This window comes from Lytechinus pictus, chromosome 17 (assembly GCF_037042905.1).
Source record: "Lytechinus pictus isolate F3 Inbred chromosome 17, Lp3.0, whole genome shotgun sequence".
In the NCBI taxonomy this organism is placed as follows: Eukaryota; Metazoa; Echinodermata; class Echinoidea; order Temnopleuroida; family Toxopneustidae; genus Lytechinus; species Lytechinus pictus.
Genome location: NC_087261.1, coordinates 19,413,863 through 19,438,722, shown reverse-complemented (window position 1 = coordinate 19,438,722; position 24,860 = coordinate 19,413,863). Strand labels below are relative to the sequence as shown.

Genomic DNA, 24,860 nt, shown 5'->3' with positions numbered 1-24,860 from the left:
CACATTTGAACTTGACCCGCACCTTCAAGAGATGGACCTCTGGTATGAATTTGGTGAGCCCACCTCGAATATATAGACAGTTATTATGTGTACATCACAGCACAGTGCCAGTCATGGAAAGTTCATTGACCTTTGACCTTATTCAAATTCGACTCATATTCGAACTTGACCTGTACCTTCAAGAGATGGACGTCTGTTATGAATTTGGCGATCTCACCTCGAAGCTATAGAAAGTTATTGTGTGTACAACACAGCACAGTGCCAGTCATGGAAAGTTCATTGACCTTTGACCTTATTCAAATTAGACTCATATTCGAACTTGACCTGTGCCTTCAGGAGATGGACCTCTGGTATGAATTTGGTGACCCCACCTCGAAGATATAGAAAGTTATTGTGTGTACAGCACAGCACAGTGCCAGTCATGGAAAGTTCTTTGACCTTTGACCTTATTCAAATTAGACTCATATTCGAACTTGACCTGTACCTTCAAGAGATGGACGTCTGTTATGAATTTGGCGATCTCACCTCGAAGCTATAGAAAGTTATTGTGTGTACAACACAGCACAGTGCCAGTCATGGAAAGTTCATTGACCTTTGACCTTATTCAAATTAGACTCATATTCGAACTTGACCTGTGCCTTCAGGAGATGGACCTCTGGTATGAATTTGGTGACCCCACCTCGAAGATATAGAAAGTTATTGTGTGTACAGCACAGCACAGTGCCAGTCATGGAAAGTTCATTGACCTTTGACCTTTGACCTTATTCAAATTAGACTCATATTCGAACTTGACCTGTGCCTTCAGGAGATGGACCTCTGGTATGAATTTGGTGATCCCACCTCGCAGATATAGAAAGTTATTATGTGTACAACACAGCACAGTGCCAGTCATGGAAAGTTCATTGACCTTTGACCTTATTCAAATTCGACTCATATTCGAACTTGACCTGTGCCTTCAGAAGATGGACCTCTGGTATGAATTTGGTGATCCCACCTCGAAGCTATAGAAAGTTATTGGGTTTACAAAATTATCATGTGTACAACACAGCACAGTGCCAGTCATGGAAAGTTCATTGACCTTTGACCTTATTCAAATTCGACTCATATTCGAACTTGACCTGTGCCTTCAGGAGATGGACCTCTGGTATGAATTTGGTGATCCCACCTCGAAGCTATAGAAAGTTATTGGGTGTACAACACAATTGTTGACGACGACGACGACGCCGACACCGGAAATAGTGATACCTATGTCTCGCTCCGCTACTCAGGCGAGACAAAAATCAAGCCTAAGCCATTTCATGTAAATCACAGCAAATATCGTCACGATGGCCTCGGTGTGTGGGGGAGTGCGGTGGGGCGCAATGCACTCTTAGAAGTGTTTTGGGCAAGGAAACAAGTTAAAAAGTGTAAACTTTTTTTGATACGCATATATATACAGTATATATATACATATATATATATGCATATATTAATTTCAACAAATTACTGACACATTTACCTTTGGTAAACAACTTCAAGTATATAACAGTATAGTAAACAGGAAAACACTGGTCAGTCTCAAAACGTATCACAGTTTGTCCAGCACATATAGGGTCTTTCCAAATTTATTTTAAGTAACATGCTGACCTTCAGATATATCCAACTTGAAATTTCACCTGAGAATAGTAGTTTGCCGTCGAATTGAAAATATTACATAGCATGTTGTATGTTTCGGATTCTCCCATAAGAAGACGCTTGATTTTAGGGTTGTTAATCCCCGTTGCATTGATAAACTTAAATTTAGAGGGCCAATGAAATATTTGGTAATTTCTCCAGCTTTGCTTTGAAATGATTATATGCATGATATGTACAATATGATACACATACATTAGCTTTGTCATTTCATAATGTAAAAATGTTATCTAAAATATATCATCGATATAATTGGTAACCAATAAAATATGGACTATGAAAATGGTATAGCACTATTTGATACAGAAAAAACCCGCAAAGTATCTTTAGTAGTATATTAAGCCTTCTTGCAAATTGGCTTTATTTGGCCAAAAGAGAAGGTAGATACGGCTGATTTTGTTTTGCAATAAGTATTTGCCAGTATTGTGGGCTAGGCATATGCTAACTTCGTTCAGACGCATGGGATCCTGTTCAGAGTAAAATTCTGTTATGCATGGACTATAAAATTCTAAAGATATTTCTCTTATCACGACCCAGACGTAGGCTGGGTTGACCGGAGCAAGGGTCGGAGTACTGCCTGTCTGGACGTCGTACAAGATACCCGGCCTTCCTCCGACCAAGATACTCCTATCTTTTTTTCGGGAGTATCTAGGTCGGAGGATAGTCTGTCAAGACGAGCACTACACCGACCTTTCCTCCGATTGGGCTCCGCCAACCCTTCCTCCGACCAAAAGAGCATACGTATGGGTCGTGATAAGACAAATATCTTTGTAATTTTAATTCATTCATAATAAAATAATGAATGCGTTTGAACGAGGCTATTATTACTCTAATGGTCTTTGTCTAGTTCATATATTTCATCAAAAGTTAACCATTCACGTTTTCGACTAAACAGATCTCGACGAATGTGCAACCAATAGCCACAATTGTGATGTAAATGCAAACTGCTCCAACACCATGGGATCTTTCGACTGCGCTTGCAATCCTGGATTCACGGGCAGCGGGAGAACCTGCGAAGGTAGGCTCTAATGGTATTTGGGATATGCTAAAGATTTACTAGGCCCTTAAAAGAGGCAACGTGAGAAAGTCTGCATGTTACCGAACATTTTTTAAACATTGCACGTTTCAGTAAGATTAGCCAAAATTATGAAGTTAACGCTACCAACGTTATACTTTAGTAACTGAAAATTTCGTAATTGACCAACCTGTACATTCACCATGTTTGGCATAATGATTATCATTCTTCAACTGCTCACTTTTACGCTGCACACTATGGTAATTTTACCAATACGATAGTAAATATGATAGTAAAGGCAAGATGAATCATGATTCACAACGTGGTTACAAAACGCACATATAATGAGAAACAAAAGTCGGTTTCAAACCGCCTCGATCGCAAGAATCCCCGTTAAATTACGAGAACATTTTTAGGCTAAAAAATACCCATTAATTATTCCTGCATTCACACCGCCCCGAAACATACCCTTCGGGATAAATTCCTGAAGTTAGGAGCATGCGCAGTATGGTCCAATAAGCAGGCAAGGCGCGAGATTCAAAACCACTAGCCCAGCAGCCACCCACGGCGCCCGCGCCCAACAACACTCTGGGCTAAAAGTTCCTGTAAATTGCTTTCACATTGCCAAAATACCTGCGACCTTGGAAAAATCCCCGCGAAAGTTCTCGTAATTTCGCCAAGTACCTACTATTTAGCGGGTATTTTCTTTCGGGGAAATTACGCGTAGTTTGCTTTCACATTACCAAAATACCTGGTATTTTCTGATCGGGGTAAATTTCCCGATCAGAGAATACCTGGAACTGACGAAATTCGAGGCGGTCTGAAACCACCTAAAGGGTGTGTTCAATGACCTGAATTGCCGGCCGTAAAATTAAACCTCTTTCGAATCATGATTCCGTAGAAAATTTAAACGTCGAAAACGCGAACAGCTCAGATTTTACCACCTCCGGGAAACGTGATTGCGACATCGGCATTGAACACAATCGAGTTTTGAAACGTCTTTAAATTTGTTCTCGCAGGGGAAGTCCACACAAACAGGTGCCAGAATCGACCTTTCTTGTATAGGGTAAAACCATGGTGAAACTGCCTAAAGTTGCGCTAACCATGGACCTAGGTCCATGCGCTAACGCAAGCGGGAAATTTAATGTCGATCGACAAATCAGTGCACCACTGATCGTGTATGTGTTTTTGCGTTTTGTAATTAAGTTTTTAATGATGATTCGTGTTGTTGTTTGAATTTGAAAATCGACATGTGAAATAGCAATAATCATACTTTAACTGCATTAACACACCGCCCCCATAAAAAACAGACAACGACTCGAGGATGTTAAATCTACCTGGTCGACTAACAGCTGGTCTCTTTGGACAGGAAAGAAATGAAAAATGAGAGATTTGAGAACGGCAACTACATTAGAAGAATACAGTGAAAATCAAAATAAAATAAGGAGGGAGATGCTTGATGATGAAAGCTGGGAAAGCTAAAGGGGAGATAGGGGGATAAAACGAATGGAGTCTCAATAACAGATATGAAAATAAGACTTAAATAGTAAATCATAGAAAAATAATAAGGTTATTAAGACAGATATAAGATCGATGTCAAAAATAATAATAGCTTTGGTATCTGTTTTACAATGATTACAGACGCTTCTCACCGATATTCTATTATTATTATTTGTATTTATTCATTTTAGTTTATTATTATTAGTTTTTTTTTTTTGGGGGGGGGCATATAGATTCCCTGTACAGTGGAAGAAAGAATGATAATGATGATAATGATAAAGAGTTCAAGAACTACTTCCGTCTATGGAACAGGTGTAGTGAAACAGCATGAAGAACCGACGAGACTGACGCTTTCGGTCTAGGTATAACAACATTGCACAATTCAATTAAACTTGACTGTGGAGAATAATATTCATGACATTTTCTTATTTCCCCCCAAATGCTTTTCCACGGTCAGGCCTGTGAAAAATCAATCTTGACACAATTATCTTGGCAGACTTCCTTTCTGATCATCCAATTCCGCAGACACCAAGACCCCCCCCCCCTTGATAATCACTAACATGCAGCTAGTCTAATTATTAAGAATCCTTCTAACATTTGTACCTGTGACAGCTTTAACATTGATTTTTTAACCAGTGCCATGATTCCAGTTAATTGGCGGAATCATCAAGGATGCAGAATCATGATATGTTTTGCTTAATTGACATTTTTTTTTCTTTTTCTGCGTGAGCGAGCAAAGATAAAAAAAAAATAAAGAGAGGTAACTCCTTCCCCAAGCAATAATAAATAAATATAAAGAAAAATGTATAGATAATCCATTTCACCAAAGTTTAAGAGACAAATACCTTTGAAACTACCTTCGATGTTTAATACAATATCTCAATTAATACAAACATCAAATGATATTAATTTGGCTATTGGTTCCGGCATTTGGTAAAACAAATTAAATTTTCATCGGCTTAATTAATTCCAGTCTTTTTTACTCTTTACTCCGTTTTAATGACGATCAATTACGAATGAAATCTTTTGCATGGTATCTAGATACACTCTGCTATTGCTTTGCCATAGAGTCAGTGTAAACTATTTTGTTCAAGGTAGATCATTAAATTGAAAGCATGATTAATAGAAACCTAAGTGTTCAATCTATAGAACTTTTCCATGGTTGATGTTCCAAAGAATTTGATTTGTATTTTTTTTCTTTTAAATCAATTATCCTCTTTGTCCTAGATATCGATGAGTGCATCAGAAACGATGTCTGTATAAACGGATTATGCAACAATCAAAATGGATCTTATGAATGCAACTGCTCCAGTGGATATGTCTTGAGCCATTATGGAGATGAATGCATTGGTATGTTTAGTCATTGTCTTGGCAGCAGCCAACTCTCAACTAATAGGCAGAAATGTGGTACCTTACCCTCGACACGCACGCGATTTGCTTGTTCCACGTCCCGGAAGATCACCAGCTATTAATACTATCATTGGTGTTGTCATGACCGTTCTTTGCCATTAGACGGGTCAATATATGGTTTGACCCATAACAAATTGCAACACATGATTTTTCAACGGTTTTTTGTACTATTTGACCTCAGGAATAACATACTAAAAATCTGCCAAAATCCGCATATGGGAAAGTAGTTATTTTTAAGATGGCATCCAAGATGGCTGCCATTCACTGAAAATGGATATAACTCACTCATTATCCACCCTAGAAACCTATTTGGGTTATTAATCCATGGTCCAGTGGATGAACGAATTTATTGATACACGTTAGAGTGAATATTAGCACTCCTGGATACCAGGAAAATTCAAGATGGCACCCAAAATGGCTGCAGGAGGCTAAAAATCCAAAATTCATCTATTGCTTACTTAAGTGGCTTTAATTTGGTTTTTATTCAATGGTTTTGAAGGTGAAGTAGTACATCCGTACAAGTTACAAGGACAGCCAGTGGTCTGGTGTGTCAAAAAATCCAAGATGGCTTCCAAAAATTGAGTTTAAAATGGCCGTTAATAGTTAAAATGGACATAGCTCATATAATATCCACCTGGGAGATATGATTTCAGTGTCTAGACCATGGTTTCAATTGTCTAATATTACATTGGGACAAGTTACAGGGACAGTCGGTGGTCCAGTATGATTAACAAGGCAAACGCGTTGTCTCGCCTGCATATTGATGTCATGAAGAGACTGCATGTCAAAACTACATGTATGCTATATGAATTAGATGGACCTCTGTTACGAGTTTGGCGATCCCACCTCGAAGCTATAGAAAGTTATTGTGTGTACAACACAGCACAGTGCCAGTCATGGAAAGTTCATTGACCTTTGACCTTAATCAAATTCAACTCACTTCGAACTTGACCTGCACCTTCAAAAGATGGACCTCTTGTATGAATTTGGCAATCCTACCTCGAAGATATAAAAAGTTATTATGTGTACAACACAGCACAGTGCCAGTCATGGACAGTTCATTGACCTTTGACCTTAATCAAATTCAACTCAAATTTGAACTTGACCTGCACCTTCAAAAGATGGACCTCTTATATGAATTTGGCAATCCTAACTCGAAGATATAGAAAGTTATTGTGTGTACAGCACAGCACAGTGCCAATCATGGAAAGTTCATTGAGATTTGACCTTATTCAAATTCGGCTCACATTTGAACTTGACCTGCACCTTCAGGAGATGGACCTCTGGTATGAATTTGGTGATCCCACCTCGAAGATATAGAAAGTTATTATGTGTACAACACAGCACAGTGCCAGTCATGGGAAGTTCATTGACCTTTGCCTTTGACCTTATTAAAATTCGACTCATATTCGAACTTGACCTGTGCCTTCAGGAGATGGACCTCTTGTATGAATTTGGTGATCCCACCTCGAAGATATAGAAAGTTATTATGTGTACAACACAGCACAGTGCCAGTCATGGACAGTTCATTGACCTTTGACCTTAATCAAATTCAACTCAAATTTGAACTTGACCTGCACCTTCAAAAGATGGACCTCTTATATGAATTTGGCAATCCTAACTCGAAGATATAGAAAGTTATTGTGTGTACAGCACAGCACAGTGCCAATCATGGAAAGTTCATTGACCTTTGACCCTATTCAAATTCGGCTCACATTTGAACTTGACCTGCACCTTCAAAAGATGGACCTCTTGTATGAATTTGGCGATCTCACCTCGAAGCTATTGAAAGTTATTGTGTGTACAACACAGCACAGTGCCAGTCATGGAAAGTTCATTGACCTTTGACCTTATTCAAATTCGACTCATATTCGAACTTGACCTTTGCCTTCAGGAGATGGACCTCTGGTATGAATTTGGTGATCCCACCTCGAAGATATAGAAAGTTATTATGTGTACAACACAGCACAGTGCCAGTCATGGAAAGTTCATTGACCTTTGCCTTTGACCTTATTAAAATTCGACTCATATTCGATCTTGACCTGTGCCTTCAGGAGATGGACCTCTTGTATGAATTTGGTGATCCCACCTCGAAGATATAGAAAGTTATTATGTGTACAACACAGCACAGTGCCAGTCATGGAAAGTTCATTGACCTTTGACCTTATTCAAATTCGACTCATATTCGAACTTGACCTGTGCCTTCAGGAGATGGACCTCTGGTATGAATTTGGTGATCCCGCCTCGAAGCTATAGAAAGTTATTGGGTGTACAACACAAATGTTGACGACGACGACGACGCCGACACCGGAAATAGTGATACCTATGTCTCGCTCCGCTACGCAGGCGAGACAAAAATCCAAGATGGCTTCCAAAAATGGAGTAAAAAAAATGCTGTTTCTACTTAAAATAAACATAGTTTGTTAATATCCGGGAATATGATTTTTGTGCCCGTACCGTGGTTAAATAGGTCAAATAATAAATTGGGATACAAGTAAGTTACAAGGACGATGGGTTGTCAAGTTTGTCCAAAAGTTTACAGTGGCTTAAAAATAGTATAAATTAGCCACGGCTATTTACAAATGGACATAACTCATGTACTATCCGTCAAGGGTATGTGGTTTTTTGATGTCTTTACCATGATTTTAAAAGTAAAAAAGGACAGTCAGTGGTCCAGTATGTCGAAATTCCAAGATGGCTTGGAAAAACTCGGAGTCTAAAATGACTGCTGTTACTTTGAAAATTGACATAGTTCATTTAAAATCCACCAAGGAGATATGATTTCGGAGTCCACACTATGGTTTCATGGTTGAAATAATACGTTTGGACTGGTTACATGATTATGCAGTTGTCCAGTTTGCCTAAGAATCCAAGAGGGTTTTCAAAAAAGACAATCTATACACAACAAAAAAAGTAATAATTTCCGAACCAATGCGAGTTTTTATATATTTTTACATGAGCGTGTAGGTAATTTTATAAGCTACCCGCTGAATAAATGTTTCGGACGTATTTTATGTCATGCTTCAGTGAGCACCGTCAGAAAACGAAAATGTCACTTTTCAAAAGTCACAAGCCAAATATCATGACTTTGATTCCATTTTATTGGATCTAATTCCACATTCTCATCATGAAAAATAGTCAGAAGGCTTGTAAAAGGTACTTTCTAAAAGACGATACAACTTTTTGGCTAAATTTCACGGTTGAATAAACAAGTCCAAATTTGCTATAATTTGATTTTTTACATATTTCTAAAAAAAATTATCGAATGTGATGACAGTTAATTTTGGGAGGAGTATCTTCAACAATATTCATCGTTTCACGGTTCAATGAACATTTATTGAAAACAAAAAATACGATTTTCAAATATCATAGGCAAGTATTGTTTCATTTTGGTAACTGAAAATGATCTTTTCTCAACTTTTTCGTTATGTTCATGACCAATTAACTTGCTTCAATGATTCACAGGCGTTAATTAAACATTCACGCTCTTTTTTACGTTATTGGAAAAAATGCAATTTGTAACTATGGATATCTGTCACAAACCTCCTTGCATAGTTCATTTGATTTGATTTTTATGAAAATCCCGATGTTTAATGCATCAGTGAGCACACAATATTAAAAAAATTATGCAAATGAGAAGAAAGTTCAAGGCCTTGGCCTCACTCTGTGCCGTATCGAATGGTTATTTTGGTGTGCGCTCCTTTTGGATAGTGTTACTCTGAAGCCATTTGCAAAGTTTCATGAAATAATTGTTGGCAGAAGTAACAAATACCGTATATGAAACAACCCCTCATTTCACATTTGTTAAAATTTTGACTTCCTCTCTCATAGACATTGTGTACATTATGGGTGCATATGTTTAAGAATAAGTAACCCCTTATTCAATATGGTGGAACTTTTTTTCAAGGCTGTCTTTCGCAATGTCATTAGGCAGTAATGTTTATCAACCTATGGGCAGAATTCTGTGCAAAAATGAAATCGATTTTTTTTATTCATGGATGAGTGAGCACGCATCAAAGTGGGAAAAAGGGTATTTTCAATGTCACGGACTCATTTTAAAGGGTAATAAAGTGAATATTGGGGGAAAATTCGGTTTCAAATGTGACTTTAATTGCTGTTGTTTTTATCATCCATCATTTCTATCACCACACACTTTCCGAACTTTGAAAATTTTCATGGTTGAGCGAGCACATTCGAAAAATTAGGAATGAATACTCTTTATACTGCATAAATGTATTCTTTTCCTAACAATTTCTCAGGATCAGTTTAATTTATGGCCAATCAGTGGTGGATCCAGAATTTTAAAATGGGAGAGGGGCCTATAATCGGGGGAACCACCAACATTTTCAAATTTTAACATGATCTAACAAGTTGAAGAGGATACAACCATAAACCCATATGATGATACGTTACAATACAGGGGCCGCGGAACGGTTTTCAAAGGGGGGGGGGGGGGACTGACCATGCAAAAAAATCACAATCGTATGGTCATTTTTACATTTTGTACATGCTTTTGGAAAAAAGTGGGGGCTGAACCCCCCCCCCCCCCCGCTTCCGCGGCCCCTGCAATACATTGTGCTCACTCAACCATAAACATACGATATCAAAATTGTGTGTGGAGTGGCTAAATGATGGATAGTAAAACAGCATTAACACCATAAAAATCACCTAAAAACAACTTTTACTTTGTATTTGCACAATCTGAAAAAAAGACTCTTGTGACTTTCAAAAATTGTCATTTTTAATTCAATCTTTATTTACTCATGCATGACCCAACTGATCAATCTCATTTTTCCCAGGAGTTGCTTAATGAGTGTAGAAAACCAACTACGAAATATCATATCTCAAAATAATTCTGTTCAAAAGTTACAGCAATTTGATTTAGGGGGGACTTACTTTTTTTGTTGTGTATAGAACGACTCATATCACTCAATAATGGCCAGAGTTCTACAATATTTATCTGTAAGAAATAATGTTGGCGTCTAAATTTTGGTATGAAGGGCCAAATAATACATTCGGACAAGAAACAAGGATGGTTAGTATTCCATTTTGTCCTAATATATAATTTGTCCCTTAAAAACATAGTTTAGACACCGAAATCAAATCTCACAGGCGGATATAAAATGAGCTGTGCCACTTTTAAGTATCAGCAGCCATTTTAGAATCAATTTTTGGAAGCCATATTGGATTTTGGTCATACCAGACCACTGACCGTCCTTAAAACTTGTCGTAATGTATTATTTTGACCCTTGAAACCAGTGGTTTAGACACCAAAATCGCATCTCCCAGGCCGATATTAAATAAGCTATGTCCGCTTTAAGTAACAGCAGTCAATTAAGAATCAATTTTTGGAAACCAACTTAGATTTTTTGACAAACCAGGCCACTGGCTGTCCTTGTAACTTGCTCTAATGTATTATTTTGACCCTTGAAACCAGTGGTTTAGATACCAAAATCACATCTCCCAGGCCGATATGAAATGAGCAATGTCCGCCTTAAAAATAAGCAGCCTATTTTTAAGATCAATTTTTGAAAGCCATCTACGATTTTTGGACATATCAGATCACTGACTGTCATTGTAACTTATTCTTATGTATTATTTGACCCTTGAAACCAGTGGTTTAGACATTAAAGTCACATCTCCCAGGCCAAAATGAAATGAGTTATGTCCGCTTCAAGTAAAAGCAGCCATTTCAGAAACAATTTTTGGAACCCATCGCAGATTTTTGGACATACCAAACCACTGGCTGTCCTTCTAACTTGTTCCAATTAACTACTTCACCATTAAGACCATTGAATAAAAACCAAATTAAAGCCACTTGGGACGAATTGTTGATTCTCAGTCTACGGCAGCCATTTTGGGCGCCATCTTGGATTTGCCAGGTACACTGGAGGGCTTATAAATTCACTTTAGCCTGTAATAACAATTTGTTTACCCCTAGACTGTGGATTATGAACCGAAATAGGATTCTAGGATGGAAAATGAGTCAGTTGTATCCATTTTCAGTGAATGGCGGCCATCTAAGACGCCATCTTGAAAATAACCACTTTCCCGGATGCGGATTTTGGTAGATTTTTAGTGTTATTCCTGAGGTCAAATAGTACAAAAAACCGTTGAAAAACAATTTGTTGCAATTTGTTCCGGGTAAGGGTATTTCTCGTCGTAAATTGACCCGTCTACAGTAATTCTCCCGTACTTTGCGCGGATGACCGCACCAGTATTTCCACTTTGAAGGAAATTTCCCGAATTGCGGAGAAATCCTGATCATTTTTACGTATTTATTTTAGAAGTGACAAAAAATCCGGGAAATCCGGAAATTACAATTAAACACAATTAAAGTTGCAACTTTTAATATTCATGTTGTATTAAAAAAAAAGGTCAAGTCCACATCAGAAAAAATGTTGATTTGAATAAATAGAGAAAAATCAAATTAGCATAACACTGAAAATCTTATCAAAATCGGATGTAAAATAAAGTTATGACATGTAAAGGTTTTGCTTGTTTTTCACAAAACAGTGAATATGCGTGAGCGTGGAATATTTCATAGAATAAAATTAGTCCGCTAATTTGCGTACAGACCAGGATGTACATATAGCTGGTTTGTGAAATTAAGCTTATTTAACACCTGATTTTTATGAGCAAGATTTCTAGTGTTATGCTTGCTGGAATTTTCCCTCTTTATTCAAATCAACTTTTAGTTGGGGCGAACCTGTCCTTTGATTCAGGATTGTTGGGTTGTTGAGGCCTATTGATATTAGAACATGCAATTCGTAATATATTTAAGTACATTTACTAGATTAATTTCGGGAATTCAAAGATTGAAAATGACTGACGAATATGGTTTTGACATTTTTTTTGTCATTTCTTGTTTCAGACATCAACGAGTGCTCTTCAAAATTTAGCAATCCATGTGTACAAGGAGTGTGCACCAATAAAAATGGATCTTATACATGCCGCTGTTCCGCTGGGTTCATGTTGAGCCCTGATAATAGTACTTGCATTGGTATGTATAGGCCTATGCAGTGCATCCCCGAAAAAAAGTAAAAATTGGAGTTATTAATATTTACAATAACTATCCATGTTAACCACAAATATGATGAGGACATAAAACATATTATGAAAATAAATATCGTCTTTCAAATAAGGTCAATGACCTGGTAAAATTTCCAATAAAACATAATGGCAGGCATAGAATGCTGGTTCATTTCTGTCTGGCCATATCCGTTCCCAAAATAATTTTATTTGTATCGTCACTTCAAACGTGCCGCTCGGCGGGTACAAACTACATATAATTATACGTCGTATTGTGCCCTTATGCATTTTCATCTACATATACACCCTCTCCTTTTGTTTTCCTTTACTTGTTAATTTCTTATCCGGTTTTAGATAACATTTTTACATTATGAAATGACAAAGCTAATGTATCTAAAATATATCATCGATATAATTGGTAACCAATAAAATATGGACTATGAAAATGGTATAGCACTATTTGATACAGAAAAAACCCGCAAAGTATCTTTAGTGGTATATTAAGCCTTCTTGCAAATTGGCTTTATTTGGCCAAAAGAGAAGGTAGATACGGCTGATTTTGTTTTGCAATAAATATTTGCCAGTATTGTGGGCTAGGCCTATGCTAGCTTCGTTCAGCTTCGTTCAGACGCATGGGATCCTGTTCAGAGTGAAATTCTGTTATGCATGGACTATAAAATTCTAAAGATATTTCTCTTATCACGACCCAGACGTAGGCTGGGTTGACCGGAGCAAGGGTCGGAGTACTGCCTGTCTGGACGTCGTACAAGATACCCGGCCTTCCTCCGACCAAGATACTCCTATCTTTTTTTCGGGAGTATCTAGGTCGGAGGATAGTCTGTCAAGACGAGCACTACACCGACCTTTCCTCCGATTGGGCTCCGCCAACCCTTCCTCCGACCAAAAGAGCATACGTATGGGTCGTGATAAGACAAATATCTTTGTAATTTTAATTCATTCATAATAAAATAATGAATGCGTTTGAAAGAGGCTATTATTACTCTAATATTCTTTGCCTAGTTCATATATTTCATCAAAAGTTAACCATTCACGTTTTCGTCTAAACAGATCTCGACGAATGTGCAACCAATAGCCACACTTGTGATGTAAATGCAAATTCTGTGCAAAAATGAAATCGATTTTTTTTTATTCATGGATGAGTGAGCACGCATCAAAGTGGGAAAAAGGGTATTTTCAATGTCACAGACTCATTTTAAAGGGTAATAAAGTGAATATTGGGGGAAAATTCGGTTTCAAATGTGACTTTAATTGCTGTTGTTTTTATCATCCATCATTTCTATCACCACACACTTTCCGAACTTTGAAAATTTTCATGGTTGAGCGAGCACATTCGAAAAATTAGGAATGAATACTCTTTATATTGCATAAATGTATTCTTTTCCTAACAATTTCTCAGGATCAGTTTAATTTATGGCCAATCAGTGGTGGATCCAGAATTTTAAAATGGGAGAGGGGCCTATAATCGGGGGAACCACCAACATTTTCAAATTTTAACATGATCTAACAAGTTGAAGAGGATACAACCATAAACCCATATGATGATACGTTACAATACAGGGGCCGCGGAACGGTTTTCAAAGGGGGGGGGCTGACCATGCAAAAAATCACAATCGTATGGTCATTTTTACATTTTGTACATGCTTTTGGAAAAAAGTGGGGGGCTTAACCCCCCCCCCCCCCCCCCGCTTCCGCGGCCCCTGCAATACATTGTGCTCACTCAACCATAAACATACGATATCAAAATTGTGTGTGGAGTGGCTAAATGATGGATAGTAAAACAGCATTAACACCATAAAAATCACCTAAAAACAACTTTTACTTTGTATTTGCACAATCTGAAAAAAAGACTTGTGACTTTCAAAAATTGTCATTTTTAATTCAATCTTTATTTACTCATGCATGACCCAACTGATCAATCTCATTTTCCCAGGAGTTGCTTAATGAGTGTAGAAAACCAACTACGAAATATCATATCTCAAAATAATTCTGTTCAAAAGTTACAGCAATTTGATTTAGGGGGGGACTTACTTTTTTTGTTGTGTATAGAACGACTCATATCACTCAATAATGGCCAGAGTTCTACAATATTTATCTGTAAGAAATAATGTTGGTGTCTAAATTTTGGTATGAAGGGCCAAATAATACATTCGGACAAGAAACAAGGATGGTTAGTATTCCATTTTGTCCTAATATATAATTTGTCCCTTAAAAACATAGTTTAGACACCGAAATCAAATCTCACAGGCGGATATAAAATGAGCTGTGCCACTTTTAAGTATCAGCAGCCATTTTAGAATCAATTTTTGGAAGCCATATTGGATTTTGGTCATACCAGACCACTGACCGTCCTTAAAACTTGTCGTAATGTATTATTTTGACCCTTGAAACCAGTGGTTTAGACACCAAAATCGCATCTCCCAGGCCGATATGAAATAAGCTATGTCCGCTTTAAGTAACAGCAGTCAATTAAGAATCAATTTTTGGAAACCAACTTAGATTTTTTGACAAACCAGGCCACTGGCTGTCCTTGTAACTTGCTCTAATGTATTATTTTGACCCTTGAAACCAGTGGTTTAGATACCAAAATCACATCTCCCAGGCCGATATGAAATGAGCAATGTCCGCCTTAAAAATAAGCAGCCTATTTTTAAGATCAATTTTTGAAAGCCATCTACGATTTTTGGACATATCAGATCACTGACTGTCATTGTAACTTATTCTTATGTATTATTTGACCCTTGAAACCAGTGGTTTAGACATTAAAGTCACATCTCCCAGGCCAAAATGAAATGAGTTATGTCCGCTTCAAGTAAAAGCAGCCATTTCAGAAACAATTTTTGGAACCCATCGCAGATTTTTGGACATACCAAACCACTGGCTGTCCTTCTAACTTGTTCCAATTAACTACTTCACCATTAAGACCATTGAATAAAAACCAAATTAAAGCCACTTGGGACGAATTGTGGATTCTCAGTCTACGGCAGCCATTTTGGGCGCCATCTTGGATTTGCCAGGTACACTGGAGGGCTTATAATTCACTTTAGCATGTAATAACAATTTGTTTACCCCTAGACTATGGATTATGAACCGAAATAGGATTCTAGGGTGGAAAATGAGTCAGTTGTATCCATTTTCAGTGAATGGCGGCCATCTAAGACGCCATCTTGAAAATAACCACTTTCCCGGATGCGGATTTTGGTAGATTTTTAGTGTTATTCCTGAGGTCAAATAGTACAAAAAACCGTTGAAAAACAATTTGTTGCAATTTGTTCCGGGTAAGGGTATTTCTCGTCGTAAATTGACCCGTCTACAGTAATTCTCCCGTACTTTGCGCGGATGACCGCACCAGTATTTCCACTTTGAAGGAAATTTCCCGAATTGCGGAGAAATCCTGATCATTTTTACGTATTTATTTTAGAAGTGACAAAAAATCCGGGAAATCCGGAAATTACAATTAAACACAATTAAAGTTGCAACTTTTAATATTCATGTTGTATTAAAAAAAAAGGTCAAGTCCACATCAGAAAAAATGTTGATTTGAATAAATAGAGAAAAATCAAATTAGCATAACACTGAAAATCTTATCAAAATCGGATGTAAAATAAAGTTATGACATGTAAAGGTTTTGCTTGTTTTTCACAAAACAGTGAATATGCGTGAGCGTGGAATATTTCATAGAATAAAATTAGTCCGCTAATTTGCGTACAGACCAGGATGTACATATAGCTGGTTTGTGAAATTAAGCTTATTTAACACCTGATTTTTATGAGCAAGATTTCTAGTGTTATGCTTGCTGGAATTTTCCCTCTTTATTCAAATCAACTTTTAGTTGGGGCGAACCTGTCCTTTGATTCAGGAGGTGGCGCTGGGTTGTTGAGGCCTATTGATATTAGAACATGCAATTCGTAATATATTTAAGTACATTTACTCGATTAATTTCGGGAATTCAAAGATTGAAAATGACTGACGAATATGGTTTTGACATTTTTTTTGTCATTTCTTGTTTCAGACATCAACGAGTGCTCTTCAAAATTTAGCAATCCCTGTGTACAAGGAGTGTGCACCAATAAAGATGGATCTTATACATGCCGCTGTTCCGCTGGGTTCATGTTGAGCCCTGATAATAGTACTTGCATTGGTATGTATAGGCCTATATGCAGTGCATCCCCGAAAAAAAGTAAAAATTGGAGTTATTAATATTTACAATAACTATCCATGTTAACCACAAATATGATGAGGACATAAAACATATTATGAAAATAAATATCGTCTTTCAAATAAGGTCAATGACCTGGTAAAATTTCCAATAAAACATAATGGCAGGCATAGAATGCTGGTTCATTTCTGTCTGGCCATATCCGTTCCCAAAATAATTTTATTTGTATCGTCACTTCAAACGTGCCGCTCGGCGGGTACAAACTACATATAATTATACGTCGTATTGTGCCCTTATGCATTTTCATCTACATATACACCCTCTCCTTTTGTTTTCCTTTACATGTTCATTTCTTATCCGGTTTTAGATAACATTTTTACATTATGAAATGACAAAGCTAATGTATCTAAAATATATCATCGATATAATTGGTAACCAATAAAATATGGACTATGAAAATGGTATAGCACTATTTGATACAGAAAAAACCCGCAAAGTATCTTTAATGGTATATTAAGCCTTCTTGCAAATTGGCTTTATTTGGCCAAAAGAGAAGGTAGATACGGCTGATTTTGTTTTGCAATAAGTATTTGCCAGTATTGTGGGCTAGGCCTATGCTAGCTTCGTTCAGCTTCGTTCAGACGCATGGGATCCTGTTCAGAGTGAAATTCTGTTATGCATGGACTATAAAATTCTAAAGATATTTATCTTATCACGACTCAGACGTAGGCTGGGTTGACCGGAGCAAGGGTCGGAGTACTGCCTGTCTGGACGTCGTACAAGATACCCGGCCTTCCTCCGACCAAGATACTCCTATTTTTTTTTCGGGAGTATCTAGGTCGGAGGATAGTCTGTCAAGACGAGCACTACACCGACCTTTCCTCCGATTGGGCTCCGCCAACCCTTCCTCCGACCAAAAGAGCATACGTATGGGTCGTGATAAGACAAATATCTTTGTAATTTTAATTCATTCATAATAAAATAATGAATGCGTTTGAACGAGGCTATTATTACTCTAATATTCTTTGCCTAGTTCATATATTTCATCAAAAGTTAACCATTCACGTTTTCGTCTAAACAGATCTCGACGAATGTACAACCAATAGCCACACTTGTGATGTAAATGCAAATTCTGTGCAAAAATGAAATCGATTTTTTTTATTCATGGATGAGTGAGCACGCATCAAAGTGGGAAAAAGGGTATTTTCAATGTCACATGATTTTAAAGGGTAATAAAGTGAATATTGGGGGAAAATTCGGTTTCAAATGTGACTTTAATTGCTGTTGTTTTTATCATCCATCATTTCTATCACCACACACTTTCCGAACTTTGAAAATTTTCATGGTTGAGCGAGCACATTCGAAAAATTAGGAATGAATACTCTTTATATTGCATAAATGTATTCTTTTCCTAACAATTTCTCAGGATCAGTTTAATTTATGGCCAATCAGTGGTGGATCCAGAATTTTAAAATGGGAGAGGGGCCTATAATCGGGGGAACCACCAACATTTTCAAATTTTAACATGATCTAACAAGTTGAAGAGGATACAACCATAAACCCATATGATGATACGTTACATTTACTCATGCATGACCCAACTGATCAATCTCATTTTTCCCAGGAGTTGCTTAATGAGTGTAGAAAACCAACTACGAAATATCATATCTCAAAATAATTCTGTTCAAAAGTTACAGCAATTTGATTTAGGGGGGGACTTACTTTTTTTGTTGTGTATAGAACGACTCATATCACTCAATAATGGCCAGAGTTCTACAATATTTATCTGTAAGAAATAATGTTGGTGTCTAAATTTTGGTATGAAGGGCCAAATAATACATTCGGACAAGAAACAAGGATGGTTAGTATTCCATTTTGTCCTAATATATAATTTGTCCCTTAAAAACATAGTTTAGACACCGAAATCAAATCTCACAGGCGGATATAAAATGAGCTGTGCCACTTTTAAGTATCAGCAGCCATTTTAGAATCAATTTTTGGAAGCCATATTGGATTTTGGTCATACCAGACCACTGACCGTCCTTAAAACTTGTCGTAATGTATTATTTTGACCCTTGAAACCAGTGGTTTAGACACCAAAATCGCATCTCCCAGGCCGATATGAAATAAGCTATGTCCGCTTTAAGTAACAGCAGTCAATTAAGAATCAATTTTTGGAAACCAACTTAGATTTTTTGACAAACCAGGCCACTGGCTGTCCTTGTAACTTGCTCTAATGTATTATTTTGACCCTTGAAACCAGTGGTTTAGATACCAAAATCACATCTCCCAGGCCGATATGAAATGAGCAATGTCCGCCTTAAAAATAAGCAGCCTATTTTTAAGATCAATTTTTGAAAGCCATCTACGATTTTTGGACATATCAGATCACTGACTGTCATTGTAACTTATTCTTATGTATTATTTGACCCTTGAAACCAGTGGTTTAGACATTAAAGTCACATCTCCCAGGCCAAAATGAAATGAGTTATGTCCGCTTCAAGTAAAAGCAGCCATTTCAGAAACAATTTTTGGAACCCATCGCAGATTTTTGGACATACCAAACCACTGGCTGTCCTTCTAACTTGTTCCAATTAACTACTTCACCATTAAGACCATTGAATAAAAACCAAATTAAAGCCACTTGGGACGAATTGTGGATTCTCAGTCTACGGCAGCCATTTTGGGCGCCATCTTGGATTTGCCAGGTACACTGGAGGGCTTATAATTCACTTTAGCCTGTAATAACAATTTGTTTACCCCTAGACTATGGATTATGAACCGAAATAGGATTCTAGGGTGGAAAATGAGTCAGTTGTATCCATTTTCAGTGAATGGCGGCCATCTAAGACGCCATCTTGAAAATAACCACTTTCCCGGATGCGGATTTTGGTAGATTTTTAGTGTTATTCCTGAGGTCAAATAGTACAAAAAACCGTTGAAAAACAATTTGTTGCAATTTGTTCCGGGTAAGGGTATTTCTCGTCGTAAATTGACCCGTCTACAGTAATTCTCCCGTACTTTGCGCGGATGACCGCACCAGTATTTCCACTTTGAAGGAAATTTCCCGAATTGCGGAGAAATCCTGATCATTTTTACGTATTTATTTTAGAAGTGACAAAAAATCCGGGAAATCCGGAAATTACAATTAAACACAATTAAAGTTGCAACTTTTAATATTCATGTTGTATTAAAAAAAAAGGTCAAGTCCACATCAGAAAAAATGTTGATTTGAATAAATAGAGAAAAATCAAATTAGCATAACACTGAAAATCTTATCAAAATCGGATGTAAAATAAAGTTATGACATGTAAAGGTTTTGCTTGTTTTTCACAAAACAGTGAATATGCGTGAGCGTGGAATATTTCATAGAATAAAATTAGTCCGCTAATTTGCGTACAGACCAGGATGTACATATAGCTGGTTTGTGAAATTAAGCTTATTTAACACCTGATTTTTATGAGCAAGATTTCTAGTGTTATGCTTGCTGGAATTTTCCCTCTTTATTCAAATCAACTTTTAGTTGGGGCGAACCTGTCCTTTGATTCAGGATTGTTGGGTTGTTGAGGCCTATTGATATTAGAACATGCAATTCGTAATATATTTAAGTACATTTACTCGATTAATTTCGGGAATTCAAAGATTGAAAATGACTGACGAATATGGTTTTGACATTTTTTTTGTCATTTCTTGTTTCAGACATCAACGAGTGCTCTTCAAAATTTAGCAATCCATGTGTACAAGGAGTGTGCACCAATAAAAATGGATCTTATACATGCCGCTGTTCCGCTGGGTTCATGTTGAGCCCTGATAATAGTACTTGCATTGGTATGTATAGGCCTATGCAGTGCATCCCCGAAAAAAAGTAAAAATTGGAGTTATTAATATTTACAATAACTATCCATGTTAACCACAAATATGATGAGGACATAAAACATATTATGAAAATAAATATCGTCTTTCAAATAAGGTCAATGACCTGGTAAAATTTCCAATAAAACATAATGGCAGGCATAGAATGCTGGTTCATTTCTGTCTGGCCATATCCGTTCCCAAAATAATTTTATTTGTATCGTCACTTCAAACGTGCCGCTCGGCGGGTACAAACTACATATAATTATACGTCGTATTGTGCCCTTATGCATTTTCATCTACATATACACCCTCTCCTTTTGTTTTCCTTTACATGTTAATTTCTTATCCGGTTTTAGATAACATTTTTACATTATGAAATGACAAAGCTAATGTATCTAAAATATATCATCAATATAATTGGTAACCAATAAAATATGGACTATGAAAATGGTATAGCACTATTTGATACAGAAAAAACCCGCAAAGTATCTTTAGTGGTATATTAAGCCTTCTTGCAAATTGGCTTTATTTGGCCAAAAGAGAAGGTAGATACGGCTGATTTTGTTTTGCAATAAATATTTGCCAGTATTGTGGGCTAGGCCTATGCTAGCTTCGTTCAGCTTCGTTCAGACGCATGGGATCCTGTTCAGAGTGAAATTCTGTTATGCATGGACTATAAAATTCTAAAGATATTTCTCTTATCACGACCCAGACGTAGGCTGGGTTGACCGGAGCAAGGGTCGGAGTACTGCCTGTCTGGACGTCGTACAAGATACCCGGCCTTCCTCCGACCAAGATACTCCTATCTTTTTTTCGGGAGTATCTAGGTCGGAGGATAGTCTGTCAAGACGAGCACTACACCGACCTTTCCTCCGATTGGGCTCCGCCAACCCTTCCTCCGACCAAAAGAGCATACGTATGGGTCGTGATAAGACAAATATCTTTGTAATTTTAATTCATTCATAATAAAATAATGAATGCGTTTGAACGAGGCTATTATTACTCTAATATTCTTTGCCTAGTTCATATATTTCATCAAAAGTTAACCATTCACGTTTTCGTCTAAACAGATCTCGACGAATGTGCAACCAATAGCCACACTTGTGATGTAAATGCAAATTCTGTGCAAAAATGAAATCGATTTTTTTTTATTCATGGATGAGTGAGCACGCATCAAAGTGGGAAAAAGGGTATTTTCAATGTCACAGACTCATTTTAAAGGGTAATAAAGTGAATATTGGGGGAAAATTCGGTTTCAAATGTGACTTTAATTGCTGTTGTTTTTATCATCCATCATTTCTATCACCACACACTTTCCGAACTTTGAAAATTTTCATGGTTGAGCGAGCACATTCGAAAAATTAGGAATGAATACTCTTTATATTGCATAAATGTATTCTTTTCCTAACAATTTCTCAGGATCAGTTTAATTTATGGCCAATCAGTGGTGGATCCAGAATTTTAAAACGGGAGAGGGGCCTATAATCGGGGGAACCACCAACATTTTCAAATTTTAACATGATCTAACAAGTTGAAGAGGATACAACCATAAACCCATATGATGATACGTTACAATACAGGGGCCGCGGAACGGTTTTCAAAGGGGGGGGGGGGGGACTGACCATGCAAAAAATCACAATCGTATGGTCATTTTTACATTTTGTACATGCTTTTGGAAAAAAGTGGGGGGCTTAACCCCCCCCCCTCCCGCTTCCGCGGCCCCTGCAATACATTGTGCTCACTCAACCATAAACATACGATATCAAAATTGTGTGTGGAGTGGCTAAATGATGGATAGTAAAACAGCATTAACACCATAAAAATCACCTAAAAACAACTTTTACTTTGTATTTGCACAATCTGAAAAAAAGACTCTTGTGACTTTCAAAAATTGTCATTTTTAATTCAATCTTTATTTACTCATGCATGACCCAACTGATCAATCTCATTTTTCCCAGGAGTTGCTTAATGAGTGTAGAAAACCAACTACGAAATATCATATCTCAAAATAATTCTGTTCAAAAGTTACAGCAATTTGATTTAGGGGGGACTTACTTTTTTTGTTGTGTATAGAACGACTCATATCACTCAATAATGGCCAGAGTTCTACAATATTTATCTGTAAGAAATAATGTTGGCGTCTAAATTTTGGTATGAAGGGCCAAATAATACATTCGGACAAGAAACAAGGATGGTTAGTATTCCATTTTGTCCTAATATATAATTTGTCCCTTAAAAACATAGTTTAGACACCGAAATCAAATCTCACAGGCGGATATAAAATGAGCTGTGCCACTTTTAAGTATCAGCAGCCATTTTAGAATCAATTTTTGGAAGCCATATTGGATTTTGGTCATACCAGACCACTGACCGCCCTTAAAACTTGTCGTAATGTATTATTTTGACCCTTGAAACCAGTGGTTTAGACACCAAAATCGCATCTCCCAGGCCGATATGAAATAAGCTATGTCCGCTTTAAGTAACAGCAGTCAATTAAGAATCAATTTTTGGAAACCAACTTAGATTTTTTGACAAACCAGGCCACTGGCTGTCCTTGTAACTTGCTCTAATGTATTATTTTGACCCTTGAAACCAGTGGTTTAGATACCAAAATCACATCTCCCAGGCCGATATGAAATGAGCAATGTCCGCCTTAAAAATAAGCAGCCTATTTTTAAGATCAATTTTTGAAAGCCATCTACGATTTTTGGACATATCAGATCACTGACTGTCATTGTAACTTATTCTTATGTATTATTTGACCCTTGAAACCAGTGGTTTAGACATTAAAGTCACATCTCCCAGGCCAAAATGAAATGAGTTATGTCCGCTTCAAGTAAAAGCAGCCATTTCAGAAACAATTTTTGGAACCCATCGCAGATTTTTGGACATACCAAACCACTGGCTGTCCTTCTAACTTGTTCCAATTAACTACTTCACCATTAAGACCATTGAATAAAAACCAAATTAAAGCCACTTGGGACGAATTGTGGATTCTCAGTCTACGGCAGCCATTTTGGGCGCCATCTTGGATTTGCCAGGTACACTGGAGGGCTTATAATTCACTTTAGCCTGTAATAACAATTTGTTTACCCCTAGACTATGGATTATGAACCGAAATAGGATTCTAGGGTGGAAAATGAGTCAGTTGTATCCATTTTCAGTGAATGGCGGCCATCTAAGACGCCATCTTGAAAATAACCACTTTCCCGGATGCGGATTTTGGTAGATTTTTAGTGTTATTCCTGAGGTCAAATAGTACAAAAAACCGTTGAAAAACAATTTGTTGCAATTTGTTCCGGGTAAGGGTATTTCTCGTCGTAAATTGACCCGTCTACAGTAATTCTCCCGTACTTTGCGCGGATGACCGCACCAGTATTTCCACTTTGAAGGAAATTTCCCGAATTGCGGAGAAATCCTGATCATTTTTACGTATTTATTTTAGAAGTGACAAAAAATCCGGGAAATCCGGAAATTACAATTAAACACAATTAAAGTTGCAACTTTTAATATTCATGTTGTATTAAAAAAAAGGTCAAGTCCACATCAGAAAAAAATGTTGATTTGAATAAATAGAGAAAAATCAAATTAGCATAACACTGAAAATCTTATCAAAATCGGATGTAAAATAAAGTTATGACATGTAAAGGTTTTGCTTGTTTTTCACAAAACAGTGAATATGCGTGAGCGTGGAATATTTCATAGAATAAAATTAGTCCGCTAATTTGCGTACAGACCAGGATGTACATATAGCTGGTTTGTGAAATTAAGCTTATTTAACACCTGATTTTTATGAGCAAGATTTCTAGTGTTATGCTTGCTGGAATTTTCCCTCTTTATTCAAATCAACTTTTAGTTGGGGCGAACCTGTCCTTTGATTCAGGATTGTTGGGTTGTTGAGGCCTATTGATATTAGAACATGCAATTCGTAATATATTTAAGTACATTTACTCGATTAATTTCGGGAATTCAAAGATTGAAAATGACTGACGAATATGGTTTTGACATTTTTTTTGTCATTTCTTGTTTCAGACATCAACGAGTGCTCTTCAAAATTTAGCAATCCCTGTGTACAAGGAGTGTGCACCAATAAAAATGGATCTTATACATGCCGCTGTTCCGCTGGGTTCATGTTGAGCCCTGATAATAGTACTTGCATTGGTATGTATAGGCCTATGCAGTGCATCCCCGAAAAAAAGT

General features: G+C 37.1%; 1 protein-coding gene across 6 annotated transcripts in view; it reads left to right on the top strand.

The window, feature by feature from the left end:
* The first annotated feature begins 2,570 nt into the window (after window positions 1-2,570).
* LOC129280745 (fibrillin-1-like) overlaps window positions 2,571-24,860 on the top strand; it is a 136,918-nt gene continuing 114,628 nt past the window's right edge. For all 6 annotated transcript variants that reach the window (XM_064112373.1, XM_064112375.1, XM_064112374.1 and 3 more), the window contains exons 1-6: window positions 2,571-2,689; window positions 5,414-5,536; window positions 12,471-12,599; window positions 16,659-16,787; window positions 20,505-20,633; window positions 24,693-24,821. In XM_064112373.1, the coding sequence (XP_063968443.1) occupies window positions 2,629-2,689; window positions 5,414-5,536; window positions 12,471-12,599; window positions 16,659-16,787; window positions 20,505-20,633; window positions 24,693-24,821 (700 nt within the window). In that variant the 5' untranslated portion in view covers window positions 2,571-2,628. The remainder of the gene's footprint in view (window positions 2,690-5,413; window positions 5,537-12,470; window positions 12,600-16,658; window positions 16,788-20,504; window positions 20,634-24,692; window positions 24,822-24,860) is intronic.